At 41.0% G+C, this 14,059-nt stretch overlaps 2 protein-coding genes across 4 annotated transcripts in view; one reads left to right on the forward strand and one right to left on the reverse strand.

Annotated features, from left to right (window-relative positions):
- COL4A4 (collagen type IV alpha 4 chain) overlaps positions 1 to 7,898 on the reverse strand; it is a 67,537-nt gene extending 59,639 nt beyond the window's left edge. For all 3 annotated transcript variants that reach the window (XM_017822382.1, XM_017822381.1, XM_017822379.1), the window contains exons 1-3: positions 7,797 to 7,898; positions 2,475 to 2,660; positions 318 to 357 (exon numbers count right to left, since the gene is read on the reverse strand). In XM_017822382.1, coding sequence (XP_017677871.1) covers positions 318 to 357; positions 2,475 to 2,530 — 96 coding nt within the window. In that variant the 5' untranslated portion in view covers positions 2,531 to 2,660; positions 7,797 to 7,898. The remainder of the gene's footprint in view (positions 1 to 317; positions 358 to 2,474; positions 2,661 to 7,796) is intronic.
- The window catches only part of COL4A3 (collagen type IV alpha 3 chain), a 75,040-nt gene that overhangs the window by 5,931 nt on the left and 55,050 nt on the right, over positions 1 to 14,059 (forward strand). The window contains exon 2 of the mRNA XM_017822383.1: positions 633 to 726. Coding sequence (XP_017677872.1) covers positions 700 to 726 — 27 coding nt within the window. The 5' untranslated portion in view covers positions 633 to 699. The remainder of the gene's footprint in view (positions 1 to 632; positions 727 to 14,059) is intronic.

The following is a 14,059-nucleotide window of genomic DNA, read 5'->3' on the forward strand; positions in this document are numbered from 1 at the left end:
TGCCATAATGCAGAGCCATCAGAGACTTTATGAGGAAGGAGACAGACAGTGCACAAGAGAGGTTTTTATACATGCAGCTTTCCAAAAGCATCTAAAGATTCCAGAATTAGAATCTAGGAGAATCCAGAGGAGAAAATTACAAAATAGCTAAGCTGAGCAACAGGCACAGAAAGGAAAGTTAGAACTGCAGAAATACTGAAAGGAAAATTACAGTTTTCCCAGAGAACTACAGGTCATTTTGGTGTATACAATGTTACTTCTTTGAACTGCACCATCCTACCTCTCACCTGTCTAAAGTAAACATCAATGTCACTTACCCCAGCGATTTCTTGTGCTGCAAAAACAATCAGCAGCCACCTGATTTAAAAGAAGAAGAAAACAAAATTAAAACTAAACTTGCAGCATCGAACCTTCACAAAAATTCAGCCTCTAGAAAGTGAGAAGTGTGTACACATGGTTAAGTCCTGTTTGGGGTGATTATATAGTATTTTTATAAAGGGTACACACCATCAAGGGATGGTCAGCACATGGTACATATCTTTGTGAGATTGAGGACAGACAGGCATGAGTAAGGCCGTGTAAAAGTCCTTGTAACTCCCTCTTGTAACCTCTTTCTAACCCCATAATTACAGGGTGACAGAGAGGAACCACTCCAGACAGATTTCTCCATGGACACCATGAGATGAAGACTGAGCGGAGATGGAGGTGATCTGCATCTGCCCCAAAGTGAGTTTGCTGCTACTGTTTTCTTTTGCTGGGAGAGAGAGAACAAGAGAAGGTAGAGAGCAAAGCCTCACTCAAAATATGATTCCAGAGCAGCTGCTGGGGAAGCCCAGCTCCCTGCCAACCATTGCTAGCGATGGATTATAGAGTTGAAATAATTTCTGCAATTAAAAAAAAAAGAGAGAGAGAAAATATAATAAAAAATAGGGAGAGAATACACTAAAATCAAAAGGTAGCCCAAATAAGTATTTTTTTAATTAGTATTAACAGTAATATTATTTTTAATGAGAACTAAGGTGCTTAATCATTATATGAAAAGATAAATTAGATACACCCATAACATGTAGACTGCTGTGTATTATAATATAATATTCACTGCAGGCTGCAGTGATGCCTATTTCAAAATTACTTCAACTTGGCAAACACATAGGCATTTAGTAAAATTCCCAAAGTCCTATTGAGATCAACTTCTATCTTTGTTAGCCATATGGTCAGCTCTTTGGAGAACTGAGAACTGTGCCAGCAAACTGATTACTCTCCCTGATTATTAATTATTTATAGATTCAAACTGGAAGTAATATAACTTGTATATGCACTGAGATATACTGCAAATTCAGTACTGAAAATTTTTACATATTTTAGCCATTTATGTACATTTACTCTGTATACTTTTTACACTTATGTTGCCTGCTACTTGTTTTCAAATACACAGATTTTACTGAAACAAATTATTTATGCAAACAGTTAGTAGTAACTGAAGAGAGAAGCTCACACTGTCCCTTGCTAAATAAGAAACAAAGGACCAATTAAACAATGTAAGACTGCCAGATGACCAGCTACAGCAGTAAATGTCTTACACATGCCAGTGGTTCATCCTTTAATGTATAAAAGTAAGTTTGTGTAGAAAGGATTTAATTCCACAGGAACACTTCAGCCAGGTAGCAGATAATAGCATTGGTTTGTTCTGTGATTGTTACTAATTTAAGCCCATTTTTGCTTCTCACCTTCCTAATTTGCAGACAGTCTCTGTAAACATTTTTTCCCATATCAAAGTTGGCTAGGGGTGAGTTATTTTTCATTTAAGAAGACACCAAGTTCTCTTGAAGCCCTCACACATGTGAAATAGAAATCTGATGATGCTCTTCCCTTTTTCCAGTCATACATGGCAGGTATGTGTTTGCCAGATTCTTTGTCATTGCAAAATCCCTGCCTCCTGAAGCCAGGCAGATGTTTCCTACTATGTACTCGAATCAGCAAAGACTGTTAGAGGTAAGCCAGTTACAAATAATGAAGAAAAAAGGCAAGAAGAGCTACCTTGGAGAGATGACTGGGATAGAAGGCTGCTACATTGGGGAACACCTGAATAACAAGCAGCCTGGGTTTGTACAACCCAAATAAATGTGAAAAAGACACTGGAGGGAGGTCAGGCCTACAGGTTTGAGTTGGTCATTACTTTTTCCTCTCCAAACATGTTCATTACTATAATGTAGGAATCTCTTTCCTCTTGAAATAGACTCAAAATTATAGTTCCTGTTTCCTACTATTTAAAAAGTGTAAAGCCTAAAATTTAAATGGTATAAACTTACAGGCCAGCAACCAAACTCAAATACAATAAATTGTCATCTAGGCTTATCAAATTTATGACAGGCTACAAATGATTTAACTTCTGATTTGTTATTACTGTTAAATTGATAGCTAAGAATATAACTCAGAGAATCTGGTTAAAAAATTTAGTGATCTGTAAAACTCACCAGGCAGCTGTAATAAGCCACTTAATCCGTTCAAATGAATCCTTTGTTAATGCCATTCACGCTGATTGAGGATCTGTATATGCAGCACTTTTTTTTTTGTCTTTAAATGGCAGGTCTTCTCTTTCCTTCTGTTTGTGGATGGTCTATAAACACTGTTCCATCCTGGTGTTGTTTTTCACTCTGAACCTGTTTATATTAAAATAGACATCCAAAGTAGAAACATGAATAATTACTGGATAACCTAAAATAAGCCTTAATCATTTGTATATGTCACACTGCACATCTCTGTGTTGGCATTACATTATGTTATTCCTATTCAGGATGCATTTTATTTTACCAGCAATCCAATTATTTTAAGGGGACTATATATAAAATTACAGATCAACATAAAAAAGGGTACAACATTTCAGCCTACAAAAGAGATAGTCTTCATTCAGTATTTAAAATAATGAACGAAGAGCATCTTACATCATTATTTCTTAAAAAGCTGCCATAGTCACCATTTTAGTTAAAGGCATTAAAACAAAAGATGCAACACCCATCTACAGTAAAAAAACCTAATGAACTTGAAAAAAAAAATCAAGAAAATATTTGCTATAGTTTCAAGACCAGATTTAGCAGCAGTATCATTTGCAAACTGGGCTGGACCAGTCTGTGTGAGCATCTGAGCAAGGGAGGACTACTCTGAATGCAAAATAAGCTATGTGCATTTCTAGCTCAAGAGTTCTACCCATATGCATGGATAGATGACAATCATTGGAAACATTACCTAGAGGTTTTTAGCTTTATTTTTAGAACATTTTTTCCACAACTTTTGCCAGGAAGCTGGAAGCCCTATGTGCAGGACTGACCAGTGGCCTCTACAGTCCCCCAGAGTCAAATTTTGCATACATAAATTAACTACACAGTGCACCTGTGACCTATGGTTTAGGTCAACTGCATATATGCTGTTTTAGGTGCAAACATGCTGCTCCAAGCTTTTTGTAAGCTCAGGCTTCACAAATCCAGAGAAATGGCCGGCTCGTGCAAATCTTTATATCCCCCAAATAAGCAAAAAGCCGTAATCCTTTGTAATAAGGCACATCTGGCAAATGATTCACACTGGTCATTTCAAACTGAGGGTTTAAGAGGCTGGGCTTCTCCTGTGTTAGCACAGATTGTTACAGGCTTCTATTTTTCAGTGCTCTAGACTTTCAAATATAGGGAGGTGATTTTGAGGAGACTGAGCACTGACTGGAGTGAGTGGACAGGGGTTTGCTTCCTTTGGAGAAGTCTCCTGAGGGAGCAAAGACAATCAGTTCCTGAGAAAGGAGCAAGGATGTGAACTGCAGCAAACTGGCTGCTCTCTGATAGCTGTTCAACCAGTAGCTGTGTTTGCTTTGTTAAACAAATGAGTGTACAGTTCCTGAAACATCACTGTTTTGCTTTCTACTATTTGGATAGTGTGGCATCTTTCTAACCAGAACTAATCTCTAAGTAATATTGACTCCTATGTGTATGGACAGTATATCCAAATCCCACAGCACGAAGAAGAGACTTTGCAAGCTACTGTGCACTGACTGATGAATAAATAGCCTAAAGGCAGCCAACCCATCCTGCAAGATCATACCCTACATGTATTGTACAGTACTCCATTCATCTGCCAAATTCTTAGTCTCTTTCTGTGCCCCAGTTCCCCATCGGTAAGAAAAGGAAAAAATAACAACATCGCTAATAATAAAATAATACTCCAATAGCATTCCTACCTCACTGATTTTTTACATTAATCATACAAACAATATAAGCAAAATTGTGAAGCAATATAATAGTGCAGGAATAGATTGCCTCAAATGGAAAATCCAAGCCAGTCATAAAGTGTTAGACTTTGCAGAAATGTGTTCCTGTTGCCCACTATCCATCTCATTACTTAATTACCCAAACAGCTTCTGAAAATTAAAAAGAAAATTATATTTGGTATGTTTGCTTTGTATTAGCAGTGAAACTTCATTTTCAGATTAAAATCCATTTTGATCCAAGCCATTGACAGTTTGAAATAATACTTAATGCAGGAGTGGAAGACTTGCACCCCTCTGCTTGCTGTTTTGTTATGGCCATCTAAACCCCATCATTTGCCAAACAAGTTGAAGTGTTCAGTGGATAATGCAATAATATAAGGACTACAAAGTGTTATTTAGATTGATGTGCCAAATGGATCTTATGCTTTATATTTTGAAGCAATCACAACAGTTACCCCAATAGAATACTAACCTAATTCAAAAGAAGATAAAATACCCCCTGGGTAGCACATTCAATATCTCCAAAGGAATAGGCTTTATATAAGCATCACCAAACCTCAGCTCATAAAATTCTCAAAAGATAGAGGGGAAAAGCTGGCACCATAACATAACCTAGATATTTCTTCCTAGATAAGAAACAAGAAGTAAGACAATTTTATTCTTAGGGACTCTCATAAAATAAGGCTATGGGACATGAGGCATGGTTTGAGGCAGACACACAGCTACAGTTATTGATACAAAAAATTAGAGTAGTCCTAATTGTATTCTCATGACATCCAAAGAAACCCACATCACATGTAATAAGAGCGCTGAAGTTGCACAGTCAAGGATTCAGAAGTCAGGAAACAAAATTTGGGGTTGCCTGCTCAGTTTTAATGTGGTTCCTTTGTGCATATGATTAGGATAGTAATTTTAAGTACATGAACATATATGCTATTTTCCATAGGACTTCTGCCTCATTCATGATGGATATATTCCATACTCTTTACATCCTTTTCATTAAGCCCTATTTTTTTCATCTGCAGTGCCCTGTAAAACTTTGCATTTTATACTGAAGTCATAGAACTGTATGTAATGTTTCTCACAAAAATATTCCTTATACTTTACCACAGAGAACTGACAAAACAAAAGCAAAGCTATAATAATTAAATATCAATTACTGTGGAAGAAGCCAAACTTTAATGATCTGTGGCTTTCAATTGCTGTGTAGTACTAATGTTGACCTCGGCTATTCATGTACTGGTGGTTTTGTTGGTTTTTTTGTAAAGTACTTCTACAGGCAGCTGCAGGGGTACATTTTGGCCCAACTGATATTAAGGCTGCCTGGACAGCTGTTTTGACTGTCTGTCTGAGTTTGTAGCTCTCTGAAGATATTGTGGACAACAACAGCATCAGCAACACTGTGTGCATCAAGGTTTCATAGACTTTCTTTGGATGGATGCTGTCAATTATGGTAACAATGAGAAGGAGAGAGAACATCAGGAGCTGAATCTTACCTTTTTTACAGCTCAGTGTTACTTTGAAGGCATGTATCTGTCCTAGAAATTCACACAGAGGCATATATGCTTTTTTGTGACAATCTCACAATGCAACATTACTTGTTGTTTCGTAACTATAACACACACAACTACCACTCAGCTGTGCCACAGTGCTCAGCAGCCAGTGCTCAAGGTCAGTGAAACAGGTGGTTCTGGGACTGAAGAGGATTCTTTTTAAATGTTTTCCCTTGTTAGTACTTTCCCATGTTTGCTTTGAGCTTGCTTCTTTTTTTTTTTTTTTTTTTGAAATTTCCAGAGTTTTCATCATTTGAAAATTGGCTCAGCATCCATTAGAGCAGTATTTCATTCACTCAGTATTCTCTGTGAGTTCATTTATTGCCCCTAACAGTGGTCTGCCTCCTTTTTTCTGTTTCTTCCAATAATTGTTTGGCCTAGTATTCAGGAGCTCTCCTTTTGAGTACTACCTGCTTTACTCCGTGGCAGTCATGCTGTTCATTCTGCACTGAAATTAGTATCATTTCTGAGGACTGATCACTCCACTGCAGTCACTGACCTCATTGTCTCACAGAACCTTGCACCTTTTGGTTTTACTTTTGAATAAATGACTGTCTGCTACATTCTGTCTAACACCAGTTTTTCTAATGTTAAATTCCAATGGTAGATTTAGGTGTATATAATTTATAAGTGTTTATGGCTTATAAACAACTGTAGACACCTTTTTTGACTTTAATACAATATTGTTGTGTAAAAAATGTAGCACTATTAGAGTCAACAGGTTTAGAAATCTGACAAAATGTGTCATTTTGTGGTTTTATCACGAAGATACTATTTCCTCCAAATGGTCACCATCAATCTGGCTTGAAAACAGAGGATGTTTTTTCTCCTTTCTCTCTATACCTTGCTGCCTATACTAGCTTGCTGTCACAGATGCTGGATATTTCTGAGCCAATTTGTTAACATGGTTCTATGTACAAGATCTTCGATACCGAACATCTTCCAGATATATGTTCTCACTGGTAGTATCAAACTTTTGGGAAAAGTAACCTCTGCTAATTAGCTTTCACAGCAGATTTCATAGGAGGCTGACAATACTGTCTACTGAAAGGAGATCCAGCTCCACTGCAGTGCCTGTAAGAGAAGCTGTTTTACAAAGCCCTTAGTGCTCTTTTAGCTTTTATGAAAGCCCTTAGATTTGTATTTCATGCATGGTCCTAGATTTCTATACACATATTATATTATTGTTTTTTCTGTATCACTTCTAGTGCTGTAACATGGGATTTCCTCAACAGCATCCATGAACGCTACAGACAAGGTAAGGTTGCTGTGGCTGGAACTGCCAGCATAAGTTTTCACCACATTAGAACAGCACTTTATTTGCCGAGATGTTATCTTATGTCTACAGCATAAATGTAATAAACTTCACACATTGCCAACACATTACGAATCACAATTCCATTCACAAAAGCTTTATATCATGCTAAAGTACTCGGAAAGCCTAGAGAGAAATACTTCTCGTTGATTTCCATTTATGCAGTGGGGCAGCATTTTGTCCCTTCTGGGACTTCTTGATCTCCGCTGCCTCATAAAGAAAACGCCTGAGGGAGAGGAAAGCGTAGGCGAAAGGAAAACACTCCCGTCCCATCCCGTCCCGGAGCGCCCCGGCAGCGGGATGGCGCTGCGGGCCCGGCTGCCGCCGGCCTTTCCCGGCACCGCCTCGCTCCCCACCGCTTTCTCCGAGCCCTTCTCCCCGCCGAGGCTTCACAGCCGACCCTGCTCCGGGCGAGCCGTGACCATGCTCGGGCCGTGCCCGGGGCTGACCCTGGCGGGTCTCCGGCCCCATCCCCGCTCCAGCTCCTGCCGCGTAGCCCCGCGCCCGCCACCTGCGCCCTCGCGGCGGAGGACGGAGCCAGCCCGAACCCCGGGACACCTCCAGCTGTCCTGGGACACTCCAGCTGTCCCGGGCCGGAGCTGCCCCTCAGCCGCTGCCCAGCCCCGTCCCCAGGAGCGCCAGGTGCCGCCGCCCGGCGCTGCCCGCCCGCCGCGCTCACCTCAGCTCCCAGGCGGGACAGCCCCCGACACCTCGCTCACTCCATGCCCGCTGAGGACGGACGGACGGACAGACGGCGGCTGCCAGCGGTGCCCGAGGCAGGAGGCGCCGGGGGGGAAGAGCAGAGGGGAGGAGGGGGTAGCCCCGCCCTGGCCGGCCCCGGCCCCTGTCCCCACCCCACCCCGGGGCGCTGCGAGCGCCGAGGCGGGTGCGGAGCAGGAGCCCCCAGGCCAAAACCCGCGGGAGGGCGGGCGGGGGGCAGAGTCGGAGCGCCCCGGGACGCCGCGCGGGCAGCGCCGAGGCGGGGATGGCCGGCGGGGGCTGCCCGGGCCGCCTGGCGCCGGTGCTGCTGCTCGCCCTGCTCTGGCCGGGCCGCGCCGCGGCGGAGGTGAGTGAGCGCCGGGACGGGACGGGGCGGCGGAGCGGGGTCACCCGGGGCAGAGCGGGCCCGACCGCGGGCCCCGCTGCCGGGGAAGGAAAGGGGAATGTGTCCGTTTAAAATGATGCGCGTCCCCCGCGCCCGGGCAGGGAGAGGTGAGAGGGGAGGGTTGGTGCATCTCGCCCGGCTGCGGGGCACCGCTACCTGCGCTCCTCCGCCGGGCGGGGATGGGGAAGGGCGGGGAGGCCCCGCACAGGGCACCGCGGGTCTCAGGTGAGCAGGAGCCTCCCACCCTTCCCTCTGAGGGGCTCCCGGCAGGAGATGGCGGGCACAGCCCGAGCCGCGGAGCCCGGTCCTGCGGGCACGGAGGATGCGGACGGCGAGGACGGAGCGGTGTCGGGTGTGGATGCTCTCCGAGGTAAACACTCCCGGAGAAGCACTGACTGTCTGGACCACCTGTGCCACCCTCACGACAAACTCATTTTACAGATTGTCTTTCAGGTTTAACGATGAGTGTATATCACCGTTCGGTCAGAAAATTCTCCTAGATAGTGCTGTAGTCTTTGCTGTTCCTCTCTCCTGTGTCTGGTTATAAGATTTGTATTGTACATTCCCAGCTGGGAGAAGAGCAGTCAGCTGTGAGGGTACATGGGCTAGTGTGGCTTTCAATATTTCTGGCAATTCCCAAAAACAAAACTGCCAGTTTTAGTAAATTTCTGAGGGACATCAAACACACAAAACTGACAGGTTTAGTAAATATTTAGTTTTCTTTCTCCCATAATAGTCAACAGTGTTAATTTTTCCTTGCATGTGTGAGTAAAGCTCCAATGCAGTACATCAAAATCCTTTACTGTCTATCAAAACATTTTGAACTTCACCTTTATAAGGAAAAAATGCGATCTACCTTGTTGTTGCTAAAACAGAGCCACACTCTGCTGTAATTATTGGGAGCAGACTGATTAGTAATAACATTTCTTCTAAACTAATGCAGCTCTTTCACTCACCCATTCTGGGTAAAGTGTCTGGAAACAGCATAAGCACCTCACCCAATATGTTTCTCTTTTTTTTAAATGGTACTCTAACTTTCAGTGAAGTTTAGTCATTTAACAAAGATACAATTGTTGTATTTGTAATGGAATTAAAATACCTCTTAGTTCTTATGTAGAATAGAGGTACCAAATCTAATTGCAAAGTGCATGTTTTCTGCAGAGTTATTTCAGGTTCTGCCTACATCAGATGCCTAGTGTAAAGCAAGCTGTGGAAGAGTAATAAACTCAAGACCTGCCTCTCTCTTCTACCCAGTTTTCTGGGTTTTATTCCATTCTTCTCTTCCTCTGCTGGTGTCTCCCATCCGCTGCTCTTGTTGCTTTGAAGAGCTGGACATCCTCATATGTGCTTCTGGATGGCAGTTAGAGAGGGCAGGCTGTGTTCCAGGAGTGCCTTCCCCCTCCCACAACACACACACTCACACTTTTTCTAAGCCTCTCTTCTGGCTGTATTAATCTTGTCATCCTGTTTCATGTTTTTATCTAAAAATGAAGAGCAAAAGAAGTGTATTAGCAAGTAAGACCCCATATATGGCCCAGTAAAGCATTTCAACTCGGTTTTAGCAACCTCAGTGTGGTCCTGGAATATTTGCCTGTGTCACCAACTCGTGTACCACAGTTCTTTAGCAATCTTTCTGCTTAAGGTAAATCATAGAGCTCTGAAATATCAGTTTTCTGGAGCATTCTTGTTACAGGATCCTCATTTACACTTAGGTCTTAAAGACAGGATTTGGAATGGTAGGAAGTGTCTTCTACAGAAATCTTGCTGTTTAAGCAAAGTTTGAACATGTATTGATTCAGTGATGCTCTGAAAATTCAGCAGATCTCAAATGTTTGAGCTTAGTTTAAACTAGGCTTGCAATTTAAGATTCAGATGTCATAATTTCTCTTCTTTTATGAAAATGCTGATCTTTTCAAAAGAGGAAGTCTAATCTAACAAAATGTTCTAGATGATGGAGCAAACGAGAACTTGTTAAAAAGTTTTATCTAAACTAATTAAATATTAGTGGCTACTGTAATTGATATGAAATGATTGATGAATAAATCATTGCATCTTAGTTAAACTGTTCATTGCAAAGAGATAAGTATTGTTTATGTTTTAAATTCATGCTACATTTTCATATGAAAATAAATTGATGTTTGACCAGCAAGCAATACTTTTGCTGTTTGCATCAATTAAAAAATGTTGCAACATAGAAAATTTTAAGTGTAGCTTATTCCTGAAGACAAGAAAGAAAATTGTGAATTTATGCCTGCTGCTGTTTATACAGCAAATTTTGGTCCTCACAGCTCTTCACAGAGTCCAGACTTCCCTGCCCTGAGGAGGCTGAACTTTCTGGCACCTGCTAGGGAGTATTATTATCTGCATTCTTGGCCACTGGCATGCTCTAATCTTCTGAAAACTCAGCAGAAGTAGCATCTTCCCATGTCAAAGGCTTTTCAGCTCATTTGATGTATTCCTTCACTACAAATACTGGTTTTATAATTCTTCAGATTTTTCCACTGTTCATTTAAATCAGTGATAATAATAATAATCATTAGTATCAATATGTTTTCACAGGGTACAAGATCCTTCTTACTCCTCATTTCTTTTTTTTATTTTCAGAAAAAAGTGGATTTGCTTTTGCATTGTTTCATTTTGTTTAACAGCAGCTGGAATTGGTGCTGTTGATGCCCATGTACAATTCAATTAATTCCCCTAAGTGTGTCCTGTCTTCTGGTACCCTTCATGTACTTCTTGTATATCTTGAAATTAAACACTAATCTAAAAGTATTTCCTGAAATTTACTGTTTTGAATGACACTAATAAGAAAAATACCTCAGTCATGTTCATTAGTACTGAATCAATAGCGCTGCTTAGTGGCATTGATCATTTTTGTGATGGCATCATGTCAGTATTTTTTCAGAACAGGACAAAAGAGAGTTTCTACTTGAGTAAGATTCCTGCACTGCAAGTTAGCTGCACCTTATGTTGCTACCACTTTTTAACTTGTGTTGTAAATACTGTTGCAATGTTTTGTTAGCCCACGGGATAAAATTAAGTGCTCCTTATTCTGTATTTGCCTCCATAATTACACTTCATATTTCCCACCATGCACTGCTTGAACAGGAGGGGAGATAACAAACTAGGTGATTACAAGACTTGGGAAGATCTTCTGTGCCTTCCCTTTCTCATGCTTATTGTCTGTGACTAGATGCAAGTGTTCATATTCCACAATTAATTTTACTTCTTACAAATGTTAGAATTTGCATGCAAATATTTATAAACTAGTCTTCTTCCTTAAGCAATATTTTCTTTTTAATTATATGCAACCTGTATTACTGTCACAAATAGATCTTAATACATTGCTCTGACAGGAAAAAATAGTGTTCTAGCTCAGCCATGACCATGTCCGAGGCTGGTAAGAATGGGATGCAGGCTGAATTGCTTAGTTTAACTAGGAATCAAGGTGTTGGAGGGACCAAGTGTCCCAGTGAGAATGTTCCTCCTCTGTCAGCCTTCAGAAGTGCCCAAGTTCTTTGTTGCACAAGGCAGCTGAGAAGGGAAGATGTGCACCTGAATATACAAAAGGGAGTTCACTGAGCAAGTTAGAAAAACAGGTCCTTTGTGAAGTGCTCTCTTTGATTTGGTGAATGTGATCCCAGCTCTGAAGTCAAGGAGGCTGTTGCTCTGATAATTGGGCCCAACTTCTACTGGGCTGTTCTGCCCCCGATTGCCTCTGTAGTGAGCTGTAATTCAGCCATCATCTGGATGGAGGAATAGGCCAATGTCAGAGCACTGCAGAGCAAGGCTTTTCCTACTGGGCCAAAAGAGTCAGCATAAATTAGCAGTTACCCTAAAGTTTGTGCATCAAAATCAGTGGAGTTCTGCTGTCTTATACCACGTGGAGGCTTGCTCTGATGGCCAAGAAATGTGAAGTGTGCCTGTGTGTATGTTGTCTCATACAACTGAAGGAAGATGAACCTTCTTAGGTGACCTTAGTAAACATCTGTGAAAACTGAACAGTTTTCTAGCAAAGGTACAAAGTAAATACACATCTGGGCAAAACTCTATAATTCAAGTTATTTTTCTGGCTGAATAATGTCACTAAAATTGTTAGAGTAGGCAGGCAAACACTGGGTCTTTCTTCAGTATTTTGCATTTTGTAGAGATATAACCATTTTATTTTGTAATCTCTGCTAGCAGTCTCTTCTGCAATACCTAGAGCTGATCTATCATAACATGTCTTTGAAACAGAATCCTTTGCTATTAAGTGCAACTAGGATGGGATGTCCGGTCATCTGTTTTACTGTCACATTCTCACCCTGCTGCCTAACAGAGTAATACTAGAAGGCTCAGTATGTTGGCATGGATTACAGGAGCCTAGGAGGAAAGTGAAACACAAAAAGCCTTTTTTCTTAACTGTTTACAGCCCCAGTCTCTCACACACTGAAAAAGTTCTGTTTTGTCACACCTAGTGTATTTTTAGTTCCATTTGCATTATTTGTCTTAGCAATTTTGTGATAGGGCACAAGTCTCACGGGTTTACAGGTTTTCCATTTTGCCTGGTTTAGTGAAGGCTTTTTAGCTAAGGCTTTATTCTGTGTCTTTTTCATGTGTCATTTTGGAGGAAGCTGCAAGAAAAAGTGACCTTTTAGTTTTTTGTTGTTTGTTTTTTTCATTCTGTGAAATCACAGAGCCTTTCAAATAAGGAGGAACCAAAGCATGTGCAATAAGCTTTCTCTGAACAAGCTACTGTTGCTTTCATTGCTATTTGCACCACTTAACAGAAGATGCACACCAGGAATTTTATGAATATACAAATATACAGGCCTGAGGAGACAAAAATTATAGTGAATACTATTCCCACATTCAAAAGCTGGGAAGAAATACAAATTGTGTCATGTAATGCTCAGTATATTATGGTAGGTAAGCAAAAATTCACTAGTTAAATGATGTGTATTCTTTGTTATTAAATTGCTCTTTTAAGATGACTGTTAGAAAAGAAGAACACGGATGAATAAGCTGATTAAACACCCTTAAAGGGGTGTTTTGCTACACAAAACAAAATTCTGTGGCCTGAATTGCCTAGTCTTTTTTTTCTAGGGGAAAAGAAGAATATTTATTTCTGTTGTCCCTATGTCCTCTTCAAGGTCAGGAGAAGAAACCCAGAGAGATGGGGTTTATGGGTCTGTCTGTGGAGACTTTACCCATCTGAATATATCAGGAACAGTTTGGTTCAATTTCTGATAGTCCTCATCACAGTGACTTCCACCCTAGTTAGATTATTTGTACAGTAAGATATTGGTCATTATAAACATATAGGTGTCAAAATATTCTGTGTTTTAGAAGAAGGAAAACTACCATTCTTTTTGTTTAAAGAGAATAATTCTGTATCTTCTCTTTATAGACCAAAAGGAATTAAACCCCCAACAAAAACAAGAGACTCGAAAGCCTCAACTTACAGTTTTCCAAAGCTGCACACAGTGTGCCAGCTCTGCTTACATAGATACTGAGTAATTTTAGGCAACTTGTACAACATAGGCTTTAGCAGCCATCACTACAGAGCTCACAAATGATTTGAGTTCGTGAAAACTCAGCGTGTTTGTTTTTTCCTGAATTAAAATATTTTACCTGTTTTATCCTAAGGCAGTGATGATGACATAGGGGCAGAGTGAAGATTGCTAAGCCCTGCTGTTCTCACACTTCCTAACTGGTTACTGATAGTGAGTTGGAGACAAGGGAGAAGCTCAGTATAATTAATTGTAATGTAACTGCTTGAAGAAGAGTGTTGTTGGCAACATGGAAGTTGTATGTGGGACATACACCCAGTGAGTGTATGACATACACCAGTGACC

This window comes from Lepidothrix coronata, unplaced genomic scaffold, assembly GCF_001604755.1.
Source record: "Lepidothrix coronata isolate B3197 unplaced genomic scaffold, Lepidothrix_coronata-1.0 Scaffold97, whole genome shotgun sequence".
In the NCBI taxonomy this organism is placed as follows: domain Eukaryota; kingdom Metazoa; phylum Chordata; class Aves; order Passeriformes; family Pipridae; genus Lepidothrix; species Lepidothrix coronata.